This window comes from Astyanax mexicanus, chromosome 22, assembly GCF_023375975.1.
Source record: "Astyanax mexicanus isolate ESR-SI-001 chromosome 22, AstMex3_surface, whole genome shotgun sequence".
Lineage (NCBI taxonomy): Eukaryota > Metazoa > Chordata > Actinopteri > Characiformes > Acestrorhamphidae > Astyanax > Astyanax mexicanus.
Genome location: NC_064429.1, coordinates 8,820,459 through 8,846,780, shown reverse-complemented (window position 1 = coordinate 8,846,780; position 26,322 = coordinate 8,820,459). Strand labels below are relative to the sequence as shown.

Genomic DNA, 26,322 nt, shown 5'->3' with positions numbered 1-26,322 from the left:
TGAATTTTACATAGTGAACTACCCCCCAAATGGATCATCCCAGCTGACCTCGGCTCGTTTTTTTTTTTGCGGTCGGATAAATGGAACATGACAACTTGTCTTGGGCGTGATTCATACAGATCACTTTACAGCACTGGGGAGAAGAGAAACGCTCCAGTGACCCAGATTAACCACTTTAGAGTTAGATCCTCTATATGTTTCTTGGCTGAGAGAAGTAGAGAGAGCTGTAAGGGGAAATGGGATTTTTTTTTTTTTTTTTTTTTTTTTTTTTGCATTAATAGATCATATAAGTGCAAATTAAAACAGCCAACTTACACATTACTCAGTGGAGAATTGCAGTGAATATTGATGTCAGTGGAGAATGATGTCATAAATATAAAAGAGCTAGTTTGGCCCCTTAAAAATGTTTTGCTTTTGATTATTTATTATTGGGGCTGTCAATGTGTTAAAGCGTTAATGCACATGAATAATTTGGAAACAGTTGAATACAAAAAAAAAAAAAAAGAATACAAAAATTGTAGTGAGAACGTAATCTGGTCTCGATTCAACCCAGATATTAAATATGTATATATGCTTCTTTTTAATTGAGCTAAACTGCTGAAAAGATGCAGTTTAAACTAATATATTAGTCAGATAATACACTGCTATGAACAAACACTGTCAAAACACTGATGCTGCTCCATGATGTTCACACACCTAGAGCGCGGTATGTGCAGCGTTCACTGTTCACATCTGCGCTTCACATCCAAACACATTGAAAACATTTAGGATTTTTTTGGTTTCAGATTATCTTTCGGATAATAAAACATGCACCAGTTCAAATTAACCCGAGAAAAACATTGCCGTTCCTGACAAATGAACATAACAGAAGGGGTTAAGAGGCAACAAATTCAAGTAATTAACTCTTGATGAGTTCAGCACAGCTGTTAACTGAAAGCTGAACATTCCAGGTGACTCTACCTCATAAAACTGACTGAGAAAATCCAGCAGAGATAAAGCAAAACTGATCATTTAATCAAGAGCTACTTTGAAGAATAAAAAATATTTATAACAAATATGAATAAATATACTGTTCCACAGTGTTTGTATGAAACACTTAATTGAATTGATGTTGGCTGATTGGCTCATTAATATGGAGAGACTGGAAGGTTGGAGATCTGGATGGAGAATGAAACAGACACTGGAATATATCCTGAGAGAATATGAGAGCGGAGCTCAGTTTAATCACAGATCCAGGTGATCTACAGGGAAATAGGAACTAGATTTACAGTGCTAATATATATGTGTGTGTAGTTGTGATTGAGTCCAGAAGGAGGCAGTGTGGAGGCAGCTTTAGTGAAGGAGAGCTGACTGCTTGCCTTGTGTATCTTTTTTCAGATTATCAGTGTGTGTGTAGTGTGTATATCCTCTCTGTCCAATCAAAAACAAGTATCTCCAAAACAGGAAATTTACAGGACAAAAAAATACATTTCAACCTCCTAAACCTTTAATGGAAGTCAATGTAAAAAAAGGGTTTATTTCAGGTCACTTTGAAATGTTTCTATTGGTCCGTTAATCAAGTTATCAGGTAAATATATATATATATATATATATATATATATATATATATATATATATATATATATATATCTTCCATAATATCTTTGATTTTATCTAATTGAAAACCTCTGGAATATAATCAAGAGGAAGATGGATGATCACAAATCATCAAACCACCAAACTGAACTGCTTGAATTTTTGCACCAGGAGTAAAGCAGCATAAAGTTATCCAAAATCAGTGTGTAAGACTGGTGGAGGAGAACATGATGCCAAGATGCATGAAAAAAAAACTGTGATTAAAAACTAAACCATGGTTATTCCACCAAATATTGATTTCTCTTAACTCTTAAAACTTGGGCAATTCTCTGAGACGAGTGAATTTTGTATCATATTTTTTATGAAAAAAAAAAATATTTTAGCAAATTTAGTTTTTCTTAGGATTTTATATATGTTTGAACTCTCCAGTAAGAATAAATATATGTTAACTACAAGGCAATACATTTTTAAAATAATCAAATTTTTTGGCTAATTGCCACCTCAGTGGTACCTAACAGATTATCCATTATTGTACTACAGTTAGTTCCGACCCTGCAATGTGATTGGCTGGGAGACTCTATATGAGTTCTATGAGTGCCATTATCAGCCGGTAATGCACTGTAACTGAACCTCTGCATGTATTACTGTATTACTCCACCACATACTGTACAGGTAACCTGATGCAGCGCTTACAAGCCAAACAGCGCAGCTACAAACAGAGCAGAGCAGCAGTGGAACTATTTTAACCAAACAGATCGTATTTTCTCGTCCTCTTTAACGCTATAAAATCTTTCAATAAACAGCGATAATGGAACTGTGGTATACATTATACAATAATACACTCATCCACAGCACAACAGTGCCAATTTTACACATTATAGCACTCCCTCTCGTGTATTACAACTTAATTAACCACACATATTAGCATAGTGTATAGTGTGTTTAATGCTCTCAATCAGGATCTTGAATTGTGTCTTTCGAAAACCTTTAACTTTAAAATATTTTTTTTTGTAGTTGACATTTCAGTGCATGTTTTTAATAAGAGGGATTTCACAAGATTACACAAGAATCCTGATGAAACTAAAGAATGTCTGAAACTGGCCAGTTCCCACAGAAATCTCAGAATTATCAGAATGCCGGTGGAGCATTCTTGGAAATATCGCACATAAAAAATTACCTCAAATGAGCTGGAAAGAGAAAGCAGAGTAAAACAGAGTGTCACACCTGCTCGCACTACACCTTTAAGATCCACCTCTCCTGAGTATTGAGGCTGACTCCTCCTCTCCCACACACCTGTGGGAGATCACTCATCTACAGGACTATATAAACTGGACTCATGCACTGCCTAGTTGCGAGATATTGCCACATTGTGTCTTATCGAGCGTTATTACTGTTACTGTTTTCCTGGTTTTTGATCTACCGCTTTCCCTTGACTACGATTTTAGCCTAGCGTGTCTTTTCTGGTCTTTTTGAACTTTGCCTGTTTTGACTACGATTTTTGCCTTCTGATTTGGATTAATAAACCTGTCTGCATTTGCATCCAAACTCCTGGTTGGTTTCTTACAGAGAGAGAGAGAGAGAGTGATGCACATTAATCTGACTCCAGTGCTGCAGTATAACTGCATTTAATGTTCAAATATTATATATATATATATATATATTCATGTACAGGGGTTGGACAATGAAACTGAAACACCTGTCATCATTTTAGTGTGGGATTTTAGGTTTCATGGCTTAATTGGAGCAGCCTGGTGTCCAATCTTCATTAATTGCACATTGCACCAGTAAGAGCAGAGTGTGAAGGTTCAATTAGCAGGGTAAGAGCACAGTTCTGCTCTAAATATTGCAATGCACACAACATTATGGGTGACATCCCAGAGTTCAAAAGAGGATAAATTGTTGGTGCACGTCTTGCTGGAGCATCTGTGACCAAGACAGCAAGTCTTTGTGATGTATAAAAAGCCACGGTATCCAGGGTTATGTCAGCATACCACCAAGAAGGACCAACCACATCCAACAGGATTAACTGTGGACGCTGTAAGAGGAAGCTGTCTGAAAGGGATGTTCGGGTGCTAACCCGGATTGTATCCAAAAAAACATAAAACCACGGCTGATCAAATCACGACAGAATTCAATTTCCACCAGAACTGTCCGTCACCACAATAAACTATTGTGCTCTAAAACCAGGTGTTTCAGTTTCATTCTCCAACCCCTGTATTTTTCCTAGATCTTCAAACTTTGATCCAGCACTACTCTGAGTGTGAGCATTCTTACCAGGGTGAAAGACTAAGCTTACTGTAATCAGATGTTAACAGTGGGAGACACGTTGCATATGGCTGGGGAGAGTGAGGGGCATGTGGCTTTATCAGCTCCAGAAGCACCTGCTCACAATGCTTTAACATTTCAGAGGATTAGCTTAATGAGAAGAGATGGATACACTCTCTGTATTGCTTTTGCCTGCGGTTCAGAGAACAGTTGGAGCGCTGGATGTTGAGAGACAGACTGGTTTAACACGGTAATGAGTAGAAGCTGAAGGACCTTTTTAAAATAACAATCTGTACTAGGGGTGTCATGATTTCGTTATTTTATCAAAATCGATCGTAATTATATCAAAGTCTCGAGCCTCAAAGTCAAAAAGAGGATTGACGATCCCTCCCTCTAAGCTACGCAAGCATGCGCGCTACGCAAATGGCGCAGCACGCAACTCTAATGGCGCAGCACGCTACTCAAATGGCGCAGCACATACTCAATTGGCGCAGCACGCAACGCAAATGGCGCAGCACGCTACACAAGTGGAGCAGCACGCTACTCAAATGGCGCAGCACGCTACTCAAATGGCGCAGCACGCTACTCAAATGGCGCAGCACGCTACTCAATTGGCGCAACACGCTTCACAAATGGAGCAGCACACTGTAGCGACGCCGCGGACATTGTGACTGCTGAAAGATCAGCTCTTTCTCCAGAGAATGTGGACATTCTTCTTAAAGAAAAACTTTAAAATATAAAAATAACAGTTTTTTTGTCTAGCCTCAAATATGTTAATAGTTTTGGTACCTTAAGGAGCATCTTTCTCTCAGATACAGTTAATAATATATCTTTATTAAAGAAAAAAACTTCTCATTCTCAGGGACCGAGTCTTATTTTTCATGTTTAACTGTTATAGTAGGATAGAGTTCAGTTTATTACGGCTCTAATTGTTCTATTATTTTGTACATGACTGTTCCTGTATTTTTTTATTATTATTTATGTTATGTTGCACATTGCTGTTTTAATAGCGCACACTGCTGTTACAAAAAAAAAGCCACTAGATGGCATTACATATATATCTTAATTAAATTATTTAAATTTGACCATTAGTGCCTAATGTGGTGTATTACAGATCACTTGTATCACTTTGCATCACTTATATCAAGCTCACCTTTTGAAACCTTTTGTAAATTTGATTAATAAAACCAATGACTGACCATAGACTAATCTAAAACTGGCATAGGCCTCTCTGCTGTAAAAAAGAAAAAAAGAAAAAAGAAAATCGGAAATAAAATCGAATCAAGGATTTAGAGAATTGTGACACCCCTATAAACTACAGGTGTAAGGATTTATAAAGAAAGGGCTTACAATGCTTTATAATATCTGTTCATAAGAACATTGTACAATGTAGTGTTGTTATGCGCTATAACAGATTTATACAGATTTGGTATATTTTGGTATAATGCATTATAATATGCAGCTATGATTTCTCAAATTAAGCTTTTATATAAGTGCATAACACATTATAAAGCCTTTTATACAGTCATTGCTGACTATAAGGGAAGTGAGTTTTTATATACTTAATTTGAGAAATCATAGCTGCAGATTATAATGCATTATACCAAAATGCATTATACCACATCTGTGTTATAGTGCATTACAACACTACATTATACAATGCTCTTATGAACAGATACTATAAAGCATTATAATTCCTTTCTTTGTAAACCCTTACACCGGTAGTTTATAATGTGTTATGAATGTCACAGTAACTACTTATGAGTTATTATACAGGCTTATTAAAGTCATTATAAGGTGTTATGCATGTTTTATAATGCAATATGAATGCCTTTATAATACATTATGAATACAAGGTACTTTTGACCAGGAACAGAAAAGCCGAGAGCCAGCAGCAGGGTGATGGATGCCCAAGGCTCATTAATGCTTATAGGGAGTGAAGGTTAGCCTATCTGGACAGGTGTTAAACGTCTTGGTGCCAGACACCACAGGACACCTTCAAAGGTCATGTGGAGTCCATGCCTCAAAGGTTCAGAGATTGCACTGTGAATTTATTTTATTGTGTATTATGTAGATAGATGGATGGATGGATGGATGGATGGATGGATGGATGGATGGATGGATGGATGGATGGATGGATGGATAGATAGATAGATAGATAGATAGATACTTTATTGATCCCCGGGGGGAAATTCTTGAAATAATGTGGTTTAAATGTTATCGCTGACCAAGTGGAGAGTCCCATTAATAAAATCAAAAGAAAAAAAAAGATATATTGCAATTTCAAAAAAGAGAAAATATATAGCAAACATATATTTTTAAATATACTTTGTCACTTTATTATCCCTTGCAGTTATTTGAAAATTATTTCAGTTTGGATTCCAGTTCCAGTGCACAACAGCAGCTGATACTTTTGTTAGATAGTTAGTTATCAAAACACACAAATAAAATCAATTACTGTCTAAATAAAAACTGAAATAATTTTCAAACAACTGCAAAGGATAATAAATGAACCAAGTATATTTCAAAGTCTATATTTGCTATATAATATATAGCAATATATATATATATATATTATATATATATTTTTTCTATTTATTTTTTATTTTTTCCGAAATTTTTCAGATTGACTGACCTTCATTTATTAAAATATTTTTTTTCTTTACTTAGTTGAGTAGTTCTAATCTGGATTCGAACATTACTCAAATATTCACTATTCACTGTATACCTGTAACTCTACCTCTTCACTACTTTACTTTAACTGATGCTCTCAAACACTTTATTAAGAGACAAGAAATTCTTGTTTAACTAATTAATTAACTCTTGATGAGTTCAGCACAGCTGTTAACTGAAAGCCTGAAATCCAGGATACTCTACCTCATAAAGCTGACTGAGAAAATCCAGCAGAGATGTTCAAAACTGTACAGTGCAGAACATTTTAAAATAATAAAAAAACATATTAAAATTTAAACATTTGAACGTTAAACTTGTACTATAGAGGAACATAAAGCTACACTTTAATCACAGGTCTGGAGACAATGATCTGAACAGTCGTTCCAGAGCTGCTAGAGGGAAGCATTTTCTCTTGTTTACTTTAATTGTTGGGAGGACAAAAAGTCCAAAGCTCTTTTCACAGATCCATTCCCCTCACCTCATTAACTCGTCTGGACATCGTTACTGTCCAGAGCGTCCGCTCCCCATCCCACCAATTACGCCTGTTTTAACAGGGCAGAGGCTTCACTGCCACGAACACGGTCCTTCCATTAAGCTCGGCCGGCCCGAGACATGTTCATCTTTCCCCCAGAGAGAGCGACGGGAGGCGTGAGCAGCAATTATCACGTCCGTAATGAGGCATTAGTGTGCGCGGGCAGTCGGGGGGAGGTGGGTGCCCTCGCTAGTCAAGTCATTATTGCGGTCAAATATTAACCTTTTCTTTTTAAACAGTCCTGCCCTTTAAATTGCTTATTTAAAGGAATAGTTTGGTAAAAACAGAACGTACAAAAATGAAGATTTGCCCCCTTCAACCTGCAAATGCAGTCAGCCGCCCAAGGCAAACTCACTCACTACTTTAGTGCTTTAATTAAATATTAATGGATATCAGACGCAGTCAGTAAGATTATTAGCTCATAGCTCATAGCGCTGGACAATACGGCCAACGTTTACATCATATGAAGCATCGAAAAGTGTTAAACAAACCAGAATGATCAGTTTTGCACATCTCTGCTGGATTTTCTCAGTCAGTTTTATGAAGTAGAGTCACCTGGAATCCAGGCTTTCAGTTAACAGCTGTGCTGAACTCATCAAGAGTTAATTACTACTTGAATCTCTTGTCTCTTAATTTTAATTATTTGAGAGCATCAGTTAAAGTAAAGTAGTGAAGAGGTAGAGTTACAGGTATACAGTGAATAGTGAATATTTAAGTAATGTTCTAATCCAGATTATGAGAAGCAACAACTACTCAACTAAATAAAGAAAAAATAATAGTTTCGTAATGAAGATCAGTCAATCTGAAAAAAATCTAGATTTTTTTAAAAGTATCCTCAAGTGCAGTCACCGCAAAGACCATCAAAAATGTTGGATGATGGAACTGGCTCTCATCAGGAGCGCCCCAGGAAAAAAAAAACTTGAACAGAGAATGATATGAAATATTAACAGAATTTAGATATTTAACCATGATCTTAAACAGGAGGTTCATGCTCAAAAATCCCCCAATGTGGCTAAATTAAAACAATTCTGCATGTTAGCTCCAGATAAAGCCCCACTAACTGTTTTTCTGAGCTGCATTACTCGCTGACTTTAGATTTAATGGTATTTTACTGGTTAGTTATGTTAATAAGTTCGCTTTTTGATCTTGGCTTTATAAGAATCTATATTTTGTATTATTTATCATTTGTATCATTTTTTAAAACCCACCCCTAGTCAGGGTGTAATGAAGTTAAAGCACTTGTAGATCAGTTACGACAAACACAAGTGTAAAGTGATAAAACCAAAACCAGCACAGCTTCAGCCGCCACAGTTCGGGTTTGGAAAGGAATTTAGGGGTGAAACGATTACTCGAGTAATTCGAGTTACTCGATTAAAAAAATGATAAAAAATTTAAAAAAGTAATTTTCTGTGCCACGAGTTATTTTCGTCATAGTGTTTGTTGTCAAGACGAAAACAAGACAATAACTAAATAAAAAGAGTATTAAAAAAATAAATACGAGACAAAATTAACTGACATTGTCGTCAACAAATAAAAATGAGACGAAAATGTTTGGCAGGGGCGAAATCCAATCAGAACTGATTTAGTTCTGTGAAAGGTAGGGGCCAGTTAGGAAGAGATCCAATCACTGCTGGTCCTTTTATAGTGAGGGAAATCAGTACTTCCAGGACTTCCTGGAGGTGTCATGTGGTGTAACATGTGATCGGGAGTGAGTGTGATGTCATAGTGTGGTGTGTTCTGGGTATTGTAGTTGGAAGCTTGGAAATCGCAGGTAGAGATGGGTGTGGGAGAGATAGAAGCGCTTTCAGCACCAGACATGACATTATTAAATTATTAATATTCCTTTATTTATTTCTATTTGTGTTTGCAGTTTGGAAATGCAAGTTGTGAATTTAAATTCACAATATAACTTATCTAAAAAAGGAAAAATCTTAATAATGGTCATTCATTATTAAGTAAAAATGTCTTGTTTTCTCTTGTGTATTTTTAATTAATCTTTAAGCAAACAAATATGTTTTATCCGATTACTCGATTAATCGAATCGATTTTTCAGTAGAGTACTCGATTACTAAAATAATCGATAGCTGCAGCCCTAAAGGAATTTAAACTCAGCAGGTTCTCAATCAAGCCACCCTGTAAAACATTTTTAAAGCCTTTTTATTTTAGTCCAAAATTGGTCCAACTTTAGACAGCTGAGACTGTGCTCAAGTGCCCGGACTCGGATGAAGTCATGACCGTCGTTTCACACAGCAGTATGTGGGCTGAAGGAAAGTGGTAGGTGTATTTTAGAAATGGGCCATTTGCTATGTGGGTCTAAGTGTTTGGCATAAAAGCCTCCATTACTCTTCTCTTGTTCTGCCAGTGCTGATGAGCATCTTTCAGGCCAAAGAGTGAAACAGCACGACTTCCAGCATCCACTTCTGATCCTGTTTTCTGACTTACTACTAATTTAATGTTTAAAAACATCCCTTTTCATGGCTAAATTAGAGCAGCCTTGTGTTCAATCTTCATTAATTGCACATTGCACCAGTAAGAGCGTAAAGAGTGTGAAGGTTCAATTAGCAGGGTAAGAGCACAGTTCTGCTCTAAATATTGTACACAATGCACACTATAACATTATGGGTGACATACCAGAGTTCAAAAGAGGACAAATTGTTGGTGCACGTCTTGCTGGAGCATCTGTGACCAAGACAGCAAGTCTTTGTGATGCATCAAGAGCCACGGTATCCAGGGTAATGTCAGCATACCACCAAGAAGAACAACCACATCCAACAGGATTAACTGTGGACGCTGTAAGAGGAAGCTGTCTGAAAGGGATGTTCGGGTGCTAACCCGGATTGTATCCAAAAACATAAAACCACGGCTGATCAAATCACGGCAGAATTCAATGTGCACCTCAACTCTCCTGTTTCCACCAGAACTGTCCGTCACCACAATCAATTATTGTGCTCTAAAACCTCTTTTTTAATTTGACTTATATTCGTATTTTCTAATTTGTGAAGCACTTTAAATGAAAGGTGCTGTATAAATAAACTTGCCTTGCCTTATTTAGTATGAAAAAAACCTTCCAAACCAATATTGAGATATAGTTTTTGATCCATATCGCCCAGCCCTAGTCCTGTCCATACTTGCAGTATATACAGTCTATAATTTAGACCAGTAGTTCCTTAAGATGGTTCATAAGGACTCTTTGATTGTGTCCAGCTGGACCTCCATGAGGACTGGATGGAGCACTAATGCAGACAGAACTTGTAAACTTGCAAAATGAAAATTGTAACAGCAAAAAGCCTTGTCTTACCTCTCCCATCCTCTATCTCTTTGGTGCTTCTTCTTTCTTTGGCTGCTCGGCTCCTGCCTCCGGCGCCTGCCCACGCCGGGCCGTCCTGACCGTTCCCCTTCGGACGGAACCTGCGGGCAGCCCTGCGAGTGTCCTTAAACACCCGGCCGATGAGCCCCAGGCCACGGCCTTCCGAGGTCGAGGCCCCGTTCTCAGCCAAGGCGAGCGGCTCGCGACCCACCTGGGCGCTGTCTCCGGAGAATCCGGAGTGGAGGAAGACGAGGCTGCCGGCAGTGAGGTAGAGGAGGATGAAGGAGAAGAAGCGGACGGGCTTCCGGCGGAAGTAGCGCTGGATCTTCAGCAGGGCTCTGGCCATGACGGAGCCTCCAGCCGTAGACTTGGGCCTCGAGCAAACATTAAAGGGATAGGAGAGAACGTTCCGGACAAACGTTCCTGCAAGGATCCTGAAAACTGTCTGGTTTACAGAGAGCTGTCGGGTTTTTTAACTCCACAGACTGATGACACTATGGGAGGGCTTTCAGCACGATAGAGGACATTTATCTCTGATTGTCTGTCTGCAGTTCGAAGTCATATAACTCCAATATAATCCCAAAGAGAATCAACAAGAAATCAACCAGAAATAACCCAACCCTGCAGCAAAGGTCCCCAAACGTGCCCCTTTCAAAGGTTCCCTCCTCAATCCCACGGACTGGTTGAGTGTTTGGGAAATGAGGGCTGTAGAATTGGGGAATTTGGGTTTAGGGTTGACCACAGCCTACAATCGGTCAACCACACAACCTCTCCAGCATCCACTGTATCCAGTTACTCCCCCCTCCCTCCCTCCCTCCCCGAACTCCAGAGCGGGTCCGGTGGCGTAAGGCAATCCTCTTCTCTGCCTGAAAGGCGAGATCTCTGTGGCGACGCTTTCCCTCTCGATATCCGACTCACTCTCTCTCTCACTCTTCAGGCCTCGTTTCCTACCAAGCCACCTGCCAGTCAAACCAGAAACCAGTGCTGATTCACTCCTGACTCATCCCCTGCTTCCGGAAGGAACTGGAAGAAAAAAAAGAAGAAGAAAAGAGAAATTGAAGAAAGCGAACGAACGAGTCTAATGGACTTTCATCACTGCTTGATCACAAAGTCTAGGGTTACAATTAGTGCTGTGGATGATAAAAAAGTGTCTATCCTTCTATCGTCTCTATCGTTTCTACAGTAATTTCATCAATTATTCACGCAAATATGTAAAGTAGGCTCTGATGAAATGTGTTGGCGTGTTCACTTTGCTCAAAAAAATGGTTTATATAAGTGATAATAAAGTAATCTTCACAACATGACATGACGCTGCTTTTTTTACGGTATTTAACGGACACATGGTAAACACGCAGACTGCAGTGAAAGAGCTAGAGCTTAGCATGATTAGTGGCTAATGCTAATGCTGCTCCAGCATTGCGAGCCAGGGTTAGCAACAGGCTACAGGCTAGCATATCTTTAAATGATGGGAGAGCGTTTAGTGCTTAGCATGGTTAGCGGCTAATGCTAATGCTGTTTCAGCCTCGCTGCTGGAGAACTAAACTGAGAGTTTGGCTTTACTGCTCCTTAATACCTGACTGGTAGAATTCATACATAAGGAGCATCAGATTATAAGGTGCACTGTTTTTGATTTTGGGAAAATTAAAGGATTTTAAGTGCAGCTTATAGTCTGGGTATAAGGTGTGAAAACAGAGGGCATGTATTTGCAGTCGTGCCTCGTGCAGTTTGTACGTTAGAGCCAGAGTGTTGCTCGTTATATAAGCTTTTATCTTCTGCTCAGGCCCGTCTGATTTTTTCCAGCAATTTTCTGATTGGGACTGACTTAAAGATTGTGCTCCAGCTTTGGAACAAAGCGCAGATAATGGAGCCAGAGCACGGGTAAGAGCTATCTGCGGCAGATGGCTCTGAATAGCAAATTTTCAGAGTGCACGCCTTTCCTGACATTTGACGTTCTTCTTCTTCTACTTCTGCTTTCTCCTTCACACACACACACACACACACGCACACACAGCCACGCTCATATCCAGGGCTTTTGGCAAAAAGCCACTATGTGTCTCTATGTGCTGAAGAGCTTGCTCTCCTTGTTTACTGGGTTTATGATGCAGTAATGCTCCATATGTGTTCATCTACAGTCACTGTGATGCACTGTACAGTATGTGCATGGGCGTCTTGTCACATATTAGCCTGTGTCTGTCCTGTGTTTTTCCCTCTTTTGGTTTTCTGTGCCCTGTTTTCCTGTATTGTGTTCCCAGCCATGTGTTTTGTTGTTGTCCTGTCTCCGCCCTAGCCCCACCCTAGCTATTAGTGTTGTCACCTTGTGTCTTGTTTGTAACCCCGCCCCCTCGTTACCTGTCTTCAGCCTCCTTGTGTATAAATAGCCCCTTGTATGGGTGTTTGCTTGTGGAGTCTTGTTTTGTATCTTTGTGACTGTATATTCGTGAGTAGAGTTTGTGTTTTGTGTTCCTTAGACTCTTTTTGTTACTACGATCTTGGTCTGTTGTTTTTGTATTTTCTAGTTAGAGTTAGAGTTAAAGTTAAAGTTAGAGTTTCTAGTTTCATTAGTTTTCCTTGTATTTGTCTTTGTTTGATTTATATCCTAGTCTTGTTTTTTGTGAGTTTTTCAAAAGTTTTTTGCGTTACCCGTGTTTTGTTTTCTGTATTTATTTTTCTTGTTTATTTAATAAATCTAAATATGTATCTGCGTTTACGTCCACCTCCTCATACGTGACACGTCTAGAGCTCCACCTCCAATGCTGTCGCGCACAGACACTGGCACAGGTGTTCTTAAATAAGGATGCTGTAAAAGAAACAAACAAAAAAAAAAAACACAGCTGGCCATGAACTTACTGTATTATGTAATTTAGCTAAGATGCACAACGTAAAGCCAATGTTTATGGTTTTATTATTAATTAATGCCCTATATTATTTAATACTTACAAGAAATCTTAAAAGATTGAATTAATTTAACTTAATTTATTATTAAGCTATTATTTGTGGTATTTATGTCTATTTTGTGTTTTATTTATTTCTATTTGTGTTCGCAGTGTGGAAATGTATGTTGTGAATTTAAAAATAATCCCAATTGGTCGTTCATTATTAAGTCAAATTTCTTACTTTATGAAATCCCTTATTTTATGTTTTATCCGATTACTCGATTACTCGATTAATCGAATCGATTTTTCAGTACAGTACTTAGAGGTGGGCGATAAGGGCTAAATGTATTTATTTTTTAGATTTAAAAAAAAATCAGATTTTCGATTTGCGCGCACCCCCGCCCCTAAATAAAATAAAAACTAGTTTTTAACCATTTGTTTACCATCTTTAAATCAATTTTTAGTAGGGGAAAAAAAAATCGATTTAAAGATGGTAAAGAAATGGTTAAAAACTAGTTTTTAATTATTTAATTTATTTAGGGGCGGGGGTGCGCGTGGGAGAGGGGGGCGGGGTGTGTGCGGGAGAGAGGGGCGGGGCTAAGCTAAGTTTGAAGTACAGGAGCCTATAGGGGAGCGTCGGTGGTGAAAATGAAAACTCAGAGAAAATCGATTTTTATAAAAACACATCGTCCTTAACTGTAAATTCGAATTAATAATCGATAAAAATCGATTAATCGCCCGGCACTAACAATACTCAATTACTAAAATAATCGATAGCTGCAGCCCTGTACCAGAGATACACACAAGCTGAAAACAGGCATTTTTAATAAAGTGAATGGTGAGTTTGCTGTGATAAAGAGCATTAGAGATATGAGATATATTAGGACAGTAGGTGGGGAGGAGGAGAGGACGGGTCCTGTAGGGAGGGAGGGTCAGTGGTTCTGTCAGTTTCTGGACAATTTATGATCCGGGAATGTGGCCTTCTGCCCGAAAGGGTGTGGGTGGTGAGAGGACTCCAGAACCAGAACAAAGGAAGTGAAGTGAAAGACTGAACAAAAACGCAAAAACAAGCCTACAAACTTCAGCCGCTCCAGGAACGTCAGCGTGGAATTAAGGGTGGCTGCGCGGGCCGTCGCCATGAGTTACCGTCCTCAAACCATCCTGTAAATACGCTCCTCGCTGCCACTGGGCGCGGGGCCATGCTGCTGCAGCACGGCATAATGGGATCTCACTGCAAGCGACTGTAAATAAAAAACGCAGTGCAGAGACCCAGCGGGACCACCCGCGCTGCCCGTGCCATTCTCTCTGCCTCTCGGACACGATCACCACAGATAAACACCAACCTTTCACACTGGTTCTCCAAAAACACTGATACAAGTGCACATGAAGCTAAAATACATAATCTGAAGTATAGAGGGCAACTTCACAGTCTTAACTGTGTCAAAGTCAAACTCAGAGTCAACTTATACTCTTTCCTTCTCACCCCAGAACTGCTAAAAAAAGAGAAATATTTAAAACAGAGTTCCTCAAGGAAATCTGGAAAAAAATTAAGAGACCACTTCGGTTTCTGAATCAGTTTCGAGTAAAATGAACATGCTCATTTAAGCATTATAAACCTCTGGAATATAATCAAGAATAATATAGATGACCACAAGCCAACAAACCACCAAACTGAACTGCTTTTGATTTTTTGCACCAGGAGTAAAGCAGCATAAAGTTATCCAAAAGCAGTGTGTAAGACTGGTGGAGGAGAACATGATGCCAAGATGTATGTTTAAAAAAGCCAACCAGGGTTATTCCACCAAATATTGATTTCTGAACTCTTAAAACTTTTTTCATTATTTTGGTTATTTCAGCCATTTCAGTCGTTCATTTTCTGCAAATACATACTCTATGTTCAAATATTTGTATTTGGAATTTAGGAAAAATGTTGTCCGTAGTTTATAGATAGATAGTATGTAGGTAAATAGATAGATAGATAGATAGATAGATAGATAGATAGATAGATAGATAGATAGATAGATAGATAGATAGATAGATAGATAGATAGGTGGGTAGGTGGGTGGATGGATGGATGGATGGATGGATAGATAGATAGATAGATAAGTATGTAGATAGATAGATAGATAGATAGATAGATAGATAGACAGACAGACAGACAGACAGACAGACAGACAGACAGACAGACAGACAGACAGATAGATAGATAGATAGATAGGTAGATAGATAGATAGATAGATAGATAGATAGATAGATAGATAGATAGATAGATAGATAGATAGATAGATAGATAGATAGATAGGTGGGTGGGTGGATGGATGGATGGATGGATGGATAGATAGATAAGTATGTAGCTAGATAGATAGATAGATAGATAGATAGATAGATAGATAGATAGATAGATAGATAGATAGATAGATAGATAGATAGATAGATAGATAGATAGATAGATAGATAGGTGGGAAGGTGGGTGGGTGGGTGGATGGATAAATAGATAGATAAGTATGTAGATAGATAGATAGATAGATAGATAGATAGATAGATAGATAGATAGATAGATAGATAGATAGATAGATAGATAGATAGATAGATAAGTATGTAGATAGATAGATAGATAGATAGATAGATAGATAGATAGATAGATAGATAAGTACATAGGTAGGTAGGTAGGTAGGTAGGTAGGTGGGTAGGTAGGTAGGTAGGTAGGTAGGTAGGTGGGTAGGTAGGTAGGTAGGTAGGTGGGTAGGTAGGTAGGTAGGTAGGATGTTCTACATTGTTAATACTTTTAATTCAGTAAGGCATGCTGCACTGTGTATGAAAACACCCAGTCTGCGCTGCAGCTTCTTAACCCATAATCTGTGGATAAATCTGCATCAGATAAACCCCACGCTTCACAGAACTGTTTAAACAAGAGAAATAAAGAGAATCACAAGACAAATATTTATACGGCTAATGAATAAAACATTGCGCTCATTCAGACCGGGAGGAATCTCTGACAGCAAATCAGAGCGATGAGAAATCAGAGCTTCCCATCCTCGATTTTCAGCTGATCCGTTCCACATGTTCCTGCGGTTTGGCTCGGGTCCAACTCGTGTCAAAATTTCCTGTAGCTGACAGCATGCTGCCGCTGGGGGGCTTTCACCCTAAGGTACCATCAATTAATAACCCCATCCACGGTCTGCATGCTGGGTTCACCCCCCTGCAGAAAACATTATAAAACACAGTACAGTTTTTGCTACAGATTTAAGTGTCATAAAGATTATTTTTTTGTTTGTTTCTCAATTAAACTCATGGATGGTATTGTGTCTCAGGGCTCTTTGGATCACTAAAATCAATCTCAGACACCTGTGATAATTAGTTCACCAGCCCAAATAAAGAAAAACTACAGGGGTTGGAGAATGAAACTGAAACACCTGGTTTTAGAGCACAGTAATTGATTGTGGTGACGGACAGTTCTGGTGGAAACAGGAGAGTTGAGGTGCACATTCTGTGAATTCTGACGTGATTTGATCAGCCGTGGTTTTATGTTTTTTGGATACAATCCGGGTTAGCACCCGAACATCCCTTTTAGACAGCTTCCTCTTACAGCGTCCACAGTTAATCCTGTTGGATGTGGTTGGTGCTTCTTGGTGGTATGCTGACATTACCCTGGATACCGTGGCTCTTGATGCATCACAAAGACTTGCTGTCTTGGTCACAGATGCTCCAGCAAGACGTGCACCAACAATTTGTCCTCTTTTGAACTCTGGTATGTCCACCATAATGTTGTGTGCATTGTAATATTTAGAGCAGAACTGTGGTCTTACCCTGCTAATTAAACCTTCACACTATTCACGCTCTTACTGGTGCAATAATGTGCAATTAATGAAGATTGAACACCAGGCTGCTCCAATTTAAACATGAAACCTAAAATCCCACACTAAAATGAAGACAGGTGTTTCAGTTTTATTGTCCGACCCCTGTACTTCCACATTATTGAGCAGGCCACAGGTTTCAAGCAAAATGGGAAAGAAAAAGGATCTCTCTGCTTCCAAAAAGCGTCAAATAGTGCAATGCTTTGGACAATGTGCTTAGCTTATTCCCATTGCATACTTTTCTTATTAGTGCCACTAAACACCAGTGTGCACCAGTGCTATAAAAAGCTTATGTTTGCAAGAATGTGATGTTTTATAGCTGTTTAATTAGAAGAACTGTGAGATTCAGTCTAGAACACTTCTTATTTCTTCCCTGGTGCTGCTGGCACTGAGGTCAGACCACAGGGAGGACTGTAGTTTAATAGAAATCACTTAACAAGCCTCTGTTTGGGCACTGCTGTCAGTGGTCGGCTGGTGTTGTTGGAAAAGTGAGCTGCTTAATGAAGGAATTTTTCGTCCACACGTATTTATAAGGTCAATTACAAAAGCTAGTTTGGGAGGGTAGCAGTTTACATAATCTTCTGTTCTTTATTATGTTTAATTTCTTTTAAACAGTTCCTTAAAAAATGTCACCAATGGAAATTTCAGCAAGTAACGGTAAGGCGCACATTCAATAAATGTCTACTTGCTGGTCTATTTTTATACATAAGTCGCACCAGATTATAAGGTACATTATGTGACTCTAGTAAGGAACAGGGTTGTCGCCATGTTTTCCTTCTAATTCAGCCGGTCTCGAGAAAACTGTTTTTTTGGGTGAGTAAAGCGCTTCCATTTATTTACACTAAGCTTAGATTTCCAGATTTTTTTTTTTCTAAGGCTGGGTGCAGCAGCATTAGCATTAGCAGCTAACCGCTAGCACCAACAGCAATTGGCAGCTAATGCCACCCGACAGCGCTACACAGAGGAAGCCTGAGTGTTCCGGTAAGTCAGGGCGATGTTAGCTAGCGGTTCATCCCACGTAGCTTATTTTAACAAAGTAAACACGCCGACTACAGTCCGATAATACTCATCTCTGAACGGCAAGAGTGCTAGTGAGTAGCGCAGTTAGCTGCTAATGCTAATGCTGTTCCAGCAGTGCTAACCATCACTTTATTTTAGGGAACACAAATTAGGCACTTATTAATGTCTTATTATTTGCTTAATGAAGCCTTAATTAGACATTTGTAAATGATTTATTTAGGCTTTATTCTGTGTTATTAAGTGTTATTGGTGCGTAATTAGGGGTCTGTTATGTGGAAATTATTAATAACGGCTGTATTAGTTCTTATAGTGCAGATGATTAAGCATTAACTATTAACTAATTATACATGCTATTAGTCTTATTATATATTACATAGTTTGATCTATATGTGAGTTTGGTAAGGTTATGGCTGTGCTGGAGTTTATTAAGAGTTAATAAGGGGTTAATATTAAGTCACTAATAGACTAAGATGTGCGCCATATTCTAAAGTGAGGTTCTGTTCATCACTAATTAGAGACTAAAAAGAACTGAATAAATAAATATTTAATCGATCACAGACTGAATCAATTAAGCACCAATAACACTTAATAACACAGAATGAATAAATCATTTACAAATGTCGAATTAAGGCTTTATTATTTAGGTGGCACGGTGGTTTCCATATTCTCCTCGTGTCTGCGTGGGTTTCCTCCGGAGACTCCGGTTTCCTCCCACAGTCCAAATTGAATACTCCAAATTGATCTGGTGTGTATGTGTAAGTGTGTGGTATGTATGTAAGTGTGTGTGTGTGTGTGTAAATGTGTGTAAATGTTGGTATGAGTGTCCCAAATATGGATTGGTACTCTGTCCTGGGTAAATGCTGTAGTGCCCGATGCAGTCCTACAGGTGGACGGTTGTTGTTTCCGGTTGAGAGTACGCTGTGCGCTATTGGCTGCCGCTTCTCACCGGTGTGTAGATCAGTGTAGATGTGTAAAACATGTGCTTGTGTGTAAAAATGTGTCAATTTTAAAGCATAGAAAGGTGCTATATAAGTTGAACTTCATTAATTATTAAGGAAGTAATAAGACATTAATAAACGCCTAGTTTGTGTTCCTTAAAATAAATGTTACCAGTAAACAGATACTGAGCTGATACTATTCTGAATCCTGAGCCCGTGTGTGTGTGTGTGTGTGTGTGTGTGTGTGAAAGTCAGTCCATGATAAAAGCTGTACATCTGTTTCCACTCCAGTCACATTTACTGAACATTTGATATGTTTTACTCACTACAGAACCCTGTCCTTCCTATTATACCCTCCTACATATCCCATCTGCCCTGTTCTGCAGTTCCTCTGTAACACACTCCTCTATTCTGGCCTTTTCTGTCCTTAACAAGGTCTACACACACACACACACACACACACACACACACAGAGACACACACACGTCCTGCAGTACATGGCTTTCATGCCAGCTTGTTTCACGTTGAGGGCGAGGTGGGTGGGGGGGGGGGGGGTGTTTTGATCATAGCTCGTGCCAGTTTCAGGCCCTGTGCCAAACTTCAATTAATTACCCGGCTTCTCGCTCGAATTCCTGGACGGCAGGCAAGCGTTCTCCCGCCAGTAATCCCCCGAGACCCCCGCTCTGCTGTCTGATCCTGCGGAGCGGCTCACACACCACTTACAGCCCTTTCACCACGGGACTCGAGCGAGGGGACGAACAGGCCACCCATTCATACAGACCCTCCGAACCTTCAGCAGATCCCAGATCAGATTCCCTGAGTAATTATTATTGTTCAGACTAGGGGTGGGCGATATGGCCCTAAAATAATATCACGATACTTCATGGTATTTTCGCGATAGCGATACTCTTGGCCATATGACGAAATGGCGCACCATTAAGTAAGATTTTAAAAAATACCTGAAATTAATCAGATTTGTAACAGAAGTCAACGATCCAAAATGTCATGATGATAATAATAATAATAATGCACTCCAAATATCTCCATATATCCAGAATTAAAGTAAAATAAATGACAGATATCTGGACAGATATAATCTATAATCTGTCTCTAGTAGATATAAAATGAGGAAATGAGAACAGTGTAAATTTTTCTTTTGCTAAAAACAGCATAAAAGTAAAAGTAGTTCCCTGATGTGATAATTAGTGGTGGGCGATATGGCCCTAAAATAATATCATCATGATATGATGAAATACTGAATAAAAAAAATAAAAAAATGATTTCAAGAATACAAGAATACACTACTGCAACAAAATGAATATTAAATTTTCTTATTGCATACGATATGATATGGCACACCCCTAACTGAGATTTAAAAACATACCTGAAATTAATCAGATTTGTAACAGAAGTCAATGATTCAAAATGTTGTGATACTAATAATATTAATAATACACTCTAAATATCTCCATATATCCAGAATTAAAGTAACATAAATGACGGATATCTGGACAGATATAATCTATAATCTGTCTCTAGTAGATATATAATGGGAAATGAGAACAGTGTGAATTTCTCTTTTGCTAAAAACAGCAAAAAAGTAAAAGTAGTTCCCTGATGTGATTTTTAGAGGTGGGCGATATGGCCCTAAAATAATATCATATTATTATAATATCATACCTGAAATTAAGCAGATTTGTAACAGATAAAGTCAATGATCCAGAGTATCATGATACTAATAATATTAATAATGCACTCCAAATATCTCCATATATCCAGAATTAAAGTAAAATAAATGAAAGAATGGACAGATATAATATCTAATAGTCTCTATATAATGAGGAAATGAGAACAGTGTGAATTTTTCTTTTGCTAAAAACAGCAAACAAGTAAAAGTAGTATCCTGATGTGATAATTAGGGGTGAGTGATATGGCACCATATTTCAGGGTAAAATATCGCTCACGATATTAAAAATAAATTGGCATTATTATTGCGTACGATATGATACGGCACTTTTTACTTCTACTTCTACAGAAAAATGTGTTTCCCCCTCTTACATTACATTACATTACTTTTAAAACCTAAAATTCACAAATAGTGAACCCACAGCTATCTATTGCCCTTTCTATGTATGTGTTATAACTGATTATTAATGATTTTTAAGGCATTTACAACCTAATTAGTAATCATTAATAAACTATTTATAAACCCTTTATAAAGGTAGTCTAATTTTTAAAGTGATACTTTTTTTACATGTTTTTGAGTAAAAAGCTTAAGTATATATATATATATATATATATATATATATATATATATATATATATATATATATATATATACATACATTATAAAATAAGAGAGCACTAAAAAATGATGAGTATCTTTGATTTTACCAAATTGAAAACGGAAGATGGATGATCACAACCATCAAACCACCAAACTGAACTGCTTGAATTTTTGCACCAGGAGTAAAGCAGCATAAAGTTATCCAAAAGCAGTGTGTAAGACTGGTGGAGGAGAACATGATGGAAAGATGCATGAAAAAAAACTGTGATTAAAAACCATAGTTATTCCACCAAATATTAATTTCTCTTAAAACACTTTAGGAATATGAACTTGTTTTATATTATTGCATTATTTGAGGTTATTATTTGAAAGCTCCGCATCTTTTTTGTTATTTCAGTCTTTTTTTTTTTCTTTCTGCAAATAAATGCTCTAAATGAGAATATTTTAATTTAGAATTTGGGAGAAATGTTGTCTGTAGTTTATAGAATAAAATGTTCATTTTACTCAAACATAAACCTATAAATAGCAAAACCAGAGAAACTGATTCAGAAACTGAAGTGATCTCTTAATAATCTTAGCCATTGTTTGTATTCAACTTTATATAATTTGTCCAAACAACAAAACCTTTTTGTTATTTTAGGCCATATATATTTGATTGCCAAATATTCTGTGCATGCCTAGCTAGTATAAATTAAAATAACCATCTAACATCTCAGCCCTCTGTCTTTTATACCAGAGTACTGTAAGAACAGAGCTGTGTTCTTCTGAGATGTTTTATTCATACGGTTCCAGAGCCCACATGCACCAGAGCTCTCAAAGCCGTGAGAACACTGACCTACAATCAGTGGAATGGCTTTCATGCCATGATTTATAAATGTTAGAAATGGTGCAAGATCAGCATTCCCACCTTGATTCATCCATTCGCTCCACTGCCCCTTTACCTTCTTGATTCTGACAAGCTGGGCAAGATGGAAATAAGTACGAGAAAAAATTCTATAAAATCCAGTAGAAGTGATGTAAGACCCAAACAAACTGTTTTTTTATTTTCTCATCTAATAAATGATTTCATTACTGCAGTTCTTCACCTCTAATTCTTCTCTTCTCTGCTGAAACTGAGACTCAGTCCTTAATCATGTTAATCTGAGCTAAAGACTAAAGACTAAAGTTTCCATGTGGGTCAGCCAGACGTGACTCTTCCTGTAGCAGTTTTCTTTCTCCAGTTTCTAAAAGTTTTCTATTTGAAGGTGTAGAAAACAGTCCTCACTCACCGCTCTCTGGCTTCTGAATCTGTACTTTCTCTAAAGAAAAAAAGATCTTCTGCTTTTAATAGTTTTAACAGAGTTATCTGCGTTTTGTCTGTGTATTTTTCTAGTTATTATGATGATGTAAGTGTGTAAATGCTGCAGTAACCCCATCAGTTTTAACACTGCTTTACTACAGACTAAGAATATAATATGCATTTAATTCCATTTTTAGTCCATTTATCCCCTTAAAAGCCAGAACAGTTTACTTTTAATTTTGTATCATTTAAAGTTTTCGTACTATTCCAGGTTATTCACTGGACTTGACGAGCTTAAACGGCAAAAATAAACAAGCGCAAGTGTTTTAATAGCTTCAAACTGACCATTTTATGACCAACTCCTGTAGTTTAGTGTTAAAATTTACATCACAATATAATATTTCATATTTTTGTTTTATATACGATTTTGAAATGGATATAAACAGTAAACATGCCACCACCTCTGGTGTACATATTTTTAAAAAAATATTATAAAAACCAACAATTGGTATTGAGTGGTCCAGCGGTCTAAAGCGCTGCCACTGTGTTCTGTGGGAGATCGCTGGTTTGAATCCTGGTCATGCAGCTCGCCATCAGCTGATGGAGTCCTGAGAGAGCACAATTGGCCTTGCTCTCTCTGGGTGGGTACAGTAGATGGCGCTCTTTTCTTCCCCCTTATCACTCCTAGGGTGATGTGGATCAGCACAAGGCTGCATCTGTGAGCTGATGTATCAGAACCGAGTCGCTGCGCTGCTTTCCTCCGAGCGTTAGCGCTGTGATGCTACTCGTCTGCTACTAGTCTGACTTCACATGTATCGGAGGAGGCGTGTGCTAGTCTTCACCCTCCTTGTGTCATGGCATCTCTAGTGATAGGGGGATATACAGCTGAGTAGCAGCTAAATTGGCCTAACTAAATTGAGAGAAAATTTAGAAAATTTGCTGCTGGGTGGTGGTGGTGGAGGCATGGCTTAACTAAGTTATGTAAGGCTGAGCTAAGTAAACAAAACTGTAATTCTTAAATATATATATATATATATATTAAATTTATTTACAGTAAGCTTAGATTGCTGGGTTCAGCAGCATTAGCATCAGCATTAGCTCGAAAGAGCTAGCGCTTAGTGTGGTTAGCTGGTGATGCTAATACTGCACTAGCAGTGCTAGCTGGGATTAACAGCAGGCTACAGGTCGATGATACTCACCTCTGAACGGTGAGCTACAACTTAGCAGGTAATGCTAATGCTGCTCCAGCAATGCTAGCCGGGGTTAGCAGTAGGCTACAGCTCAATAAAACTCACCTCTGAATGGTGAAAAAGCCAGTTTTTAGCACACTTAGCAGCTAATGACTGGTAAAATTCATACATACAAGGTGCATTGACGATTTTTGGGAGAATTAAAGGATTTGAAGTGTGTCTTATAGAGCAAAAAATACTAATAATTTTCAGAGTTAGTCCATTTTCGTACATTTTTCTTCTTTTTCAGCCATAATCAGCCAAAGCAAAACAGCACAGCGGCGCCGGAATTAGCAGTGAAATGACTGCAGGCTGGAAGCCAGACGCTTATCTGCCAAAGCATCGCTAATTTTCTGTTGCCTGGAGATGCTGAACTGTGAGGAGGATGCAGCGTGAAAACCACAGTGGTTTCTAAATGACACAACACACACACATCACACACAAATCACACACACACTCGCGTCCGGAACTCGCTCTCCACTCTACACACTGGGTCGTCTATAAATCACCAAAGAGCTCAGCTGAGATTTCACCGAGACTTCTCAGATCTGGATTTAAAAAAAAAGTGAGGGAGGCGTTCCACAGTAGGGCCCTGTTTTCATAATGCATTATAAATGCATTCATAATGCACTATACAACATGCATAATACATTATAATGACTGTAACAAGCCTGTAAAATAGCTACATAGCTAGGCACATTGTACAATGTAGTGTTACAATGCACTATAACACAGATTTGGTTTATTTTGGTATGATGCATTATAATATGCAGCAATGAGTCCTTAAATTAAGCTTTTAAAAAAGCGTGTAACACATTATAAAGCCTTATAATGCAGTCATAACTGACTTTAAGTAAAGTGAGTTTTCATATACTTTTTAAACATGAAGTGAATTTTATTATGCCTCACTGTAATCTGTAATGTCTTATAGAGCATTATGAGTGCTCTTTACTGGCTTTAAGTAAAGTGTGCTTTAAACGTAAAGTAAATGTTATTATGCCTTACTCTAGGCATTTAAAAAGACATTTAAAAACACACTTCACTTAAAGTCATTAATAACTGTGTATAAGGCTTAATAATGTGATACACACTTTTATAAAAGCATAATTTGAGAAATCATAGCTGCATATTATAATGCATCATACCAACATATAACAAATCTGTGTTATAGTGCATTCCAGCACTACATTGTACAATATACTTATGAACAGATATTATAAGCCTTAAGATATTATAAGCTCTTTCTTAATAAACCCTTAATAAACACTTGTAGTTTATAATGTGTAGTAGTTTATAATCTGCAAGTACTTATGAGTTATTATACAGGCTTATTACAGTGATTATAAGGTATTATGCATGTCATATAAGACATTATAAATGCTTTCATAAGGCCTCCATTGTCTGCAGTAGCTAGTAAAAGAAAATATTCAGAAAAACGATCAGAGTCGATCAGGAAAAGCATCAGCCCGTGAATTAGTGTTCATGGCCCCGCCCACCTCGGCTCGGGACCGCCCACAGACAGCAGAGCTGAAGCCGGGCAGCGGCGCCGTCTCGTCAGATAGGAGCTAAATAACAGCACTAGGTACAGCATGCAGTTCATTCCTGTGTTATTTGTGCGAATAACACATCAGTGTTTAGTTATATGCTTTACCCAGTAATTCAGAGCTAAGGAACAAATAGTTAGAATTTGTCTATGGAGGAAAAACACCACCAGCCAAGTACAATTGAGATAGATAGGTGTATGTTTAGAACAGTTCTGTTTACACTAGTTAAAAGTAAAAATCCACGACAGGGTGGATATTTTTTACTTTCTGGACCTGGACTCCCCACCTCTCTCTGTGTGTAACTATAGGTTTAAATAGGATCTCCGGTGGATTTGGTGTTTTAAAGAGACTCTAAGACTAGATCAGTGTCTGAACTGCACTTAGCAGGGCTTTTCTACACATGTTGTAAAGTAACATATGACACTGCAAAGTCTGTTATTAGTGTAAAAATTTCTTTATTATAAAATGTTTCTAACTGTTGCCCTTCTTGCTGCCTCCTGGTGTCACAGTGCTGTTAGCCAATCAGAGGCGATATGTTTGCATGTATGAATATTCATGAGCAAGAGCCGATTTCAATCTTTCCACCCTACCACTGGACTAAAGCATCGTTATACTGGATCACCGGAGCTCAAATGGGATTTATTCACTAGACATTATAAAATTAGTGAAAAAAAAAACGCTATGCAAATGATAATGTAGTTACAGTCCTTTAAAGGAGTTTAAAAAGCTTAAATAAATAAAGGCAACCCACTCACTGTACTGTACTTTACCACTTAGTGCTGTAGTACTTTTGTATTAATCATTTTTGAAGCAAATACAATTATAAAACAATGTATAAAGTGTAAGTAAAGCGTTTCTTAGCAACATTAACCCAACGTTAGCATTTCGTTTTGTAAAATAAAGAAGCAAATATCAGATATCAAACCTGGTTTAACTGATTTGTTGC

The 26,322-nt window shown here is 38.0% G+C and overlaps 1 protein-coding gene across 2 annotated transcripts in view; it reads right to left on the bottom strand.

Annotated features, from left to right (window-relative positions):
• wscd2 (WSC domain containing 2) overlaps positions 1-26,322 on the bottom strand; it is a 117,488-nt gene that overhangs the window by 37,871 nt on the left and 53,295 nt on the right. For both annotated transcript variants that reach the window (XM_049470212.1, XM_022666243.2), the window contains one exon: positions 10,344-11,375. In XM_049470212.1, coding sequence (XP_049326169.1) covers positions 10,344-10,698 — 355 coding nt within the window. In that variant the 5' untranslated portion in view covers positions 10,699-11,375. The remainder of the gene's footprint in view (positions 1-10,343; positions 11,376-26,322) is intronic.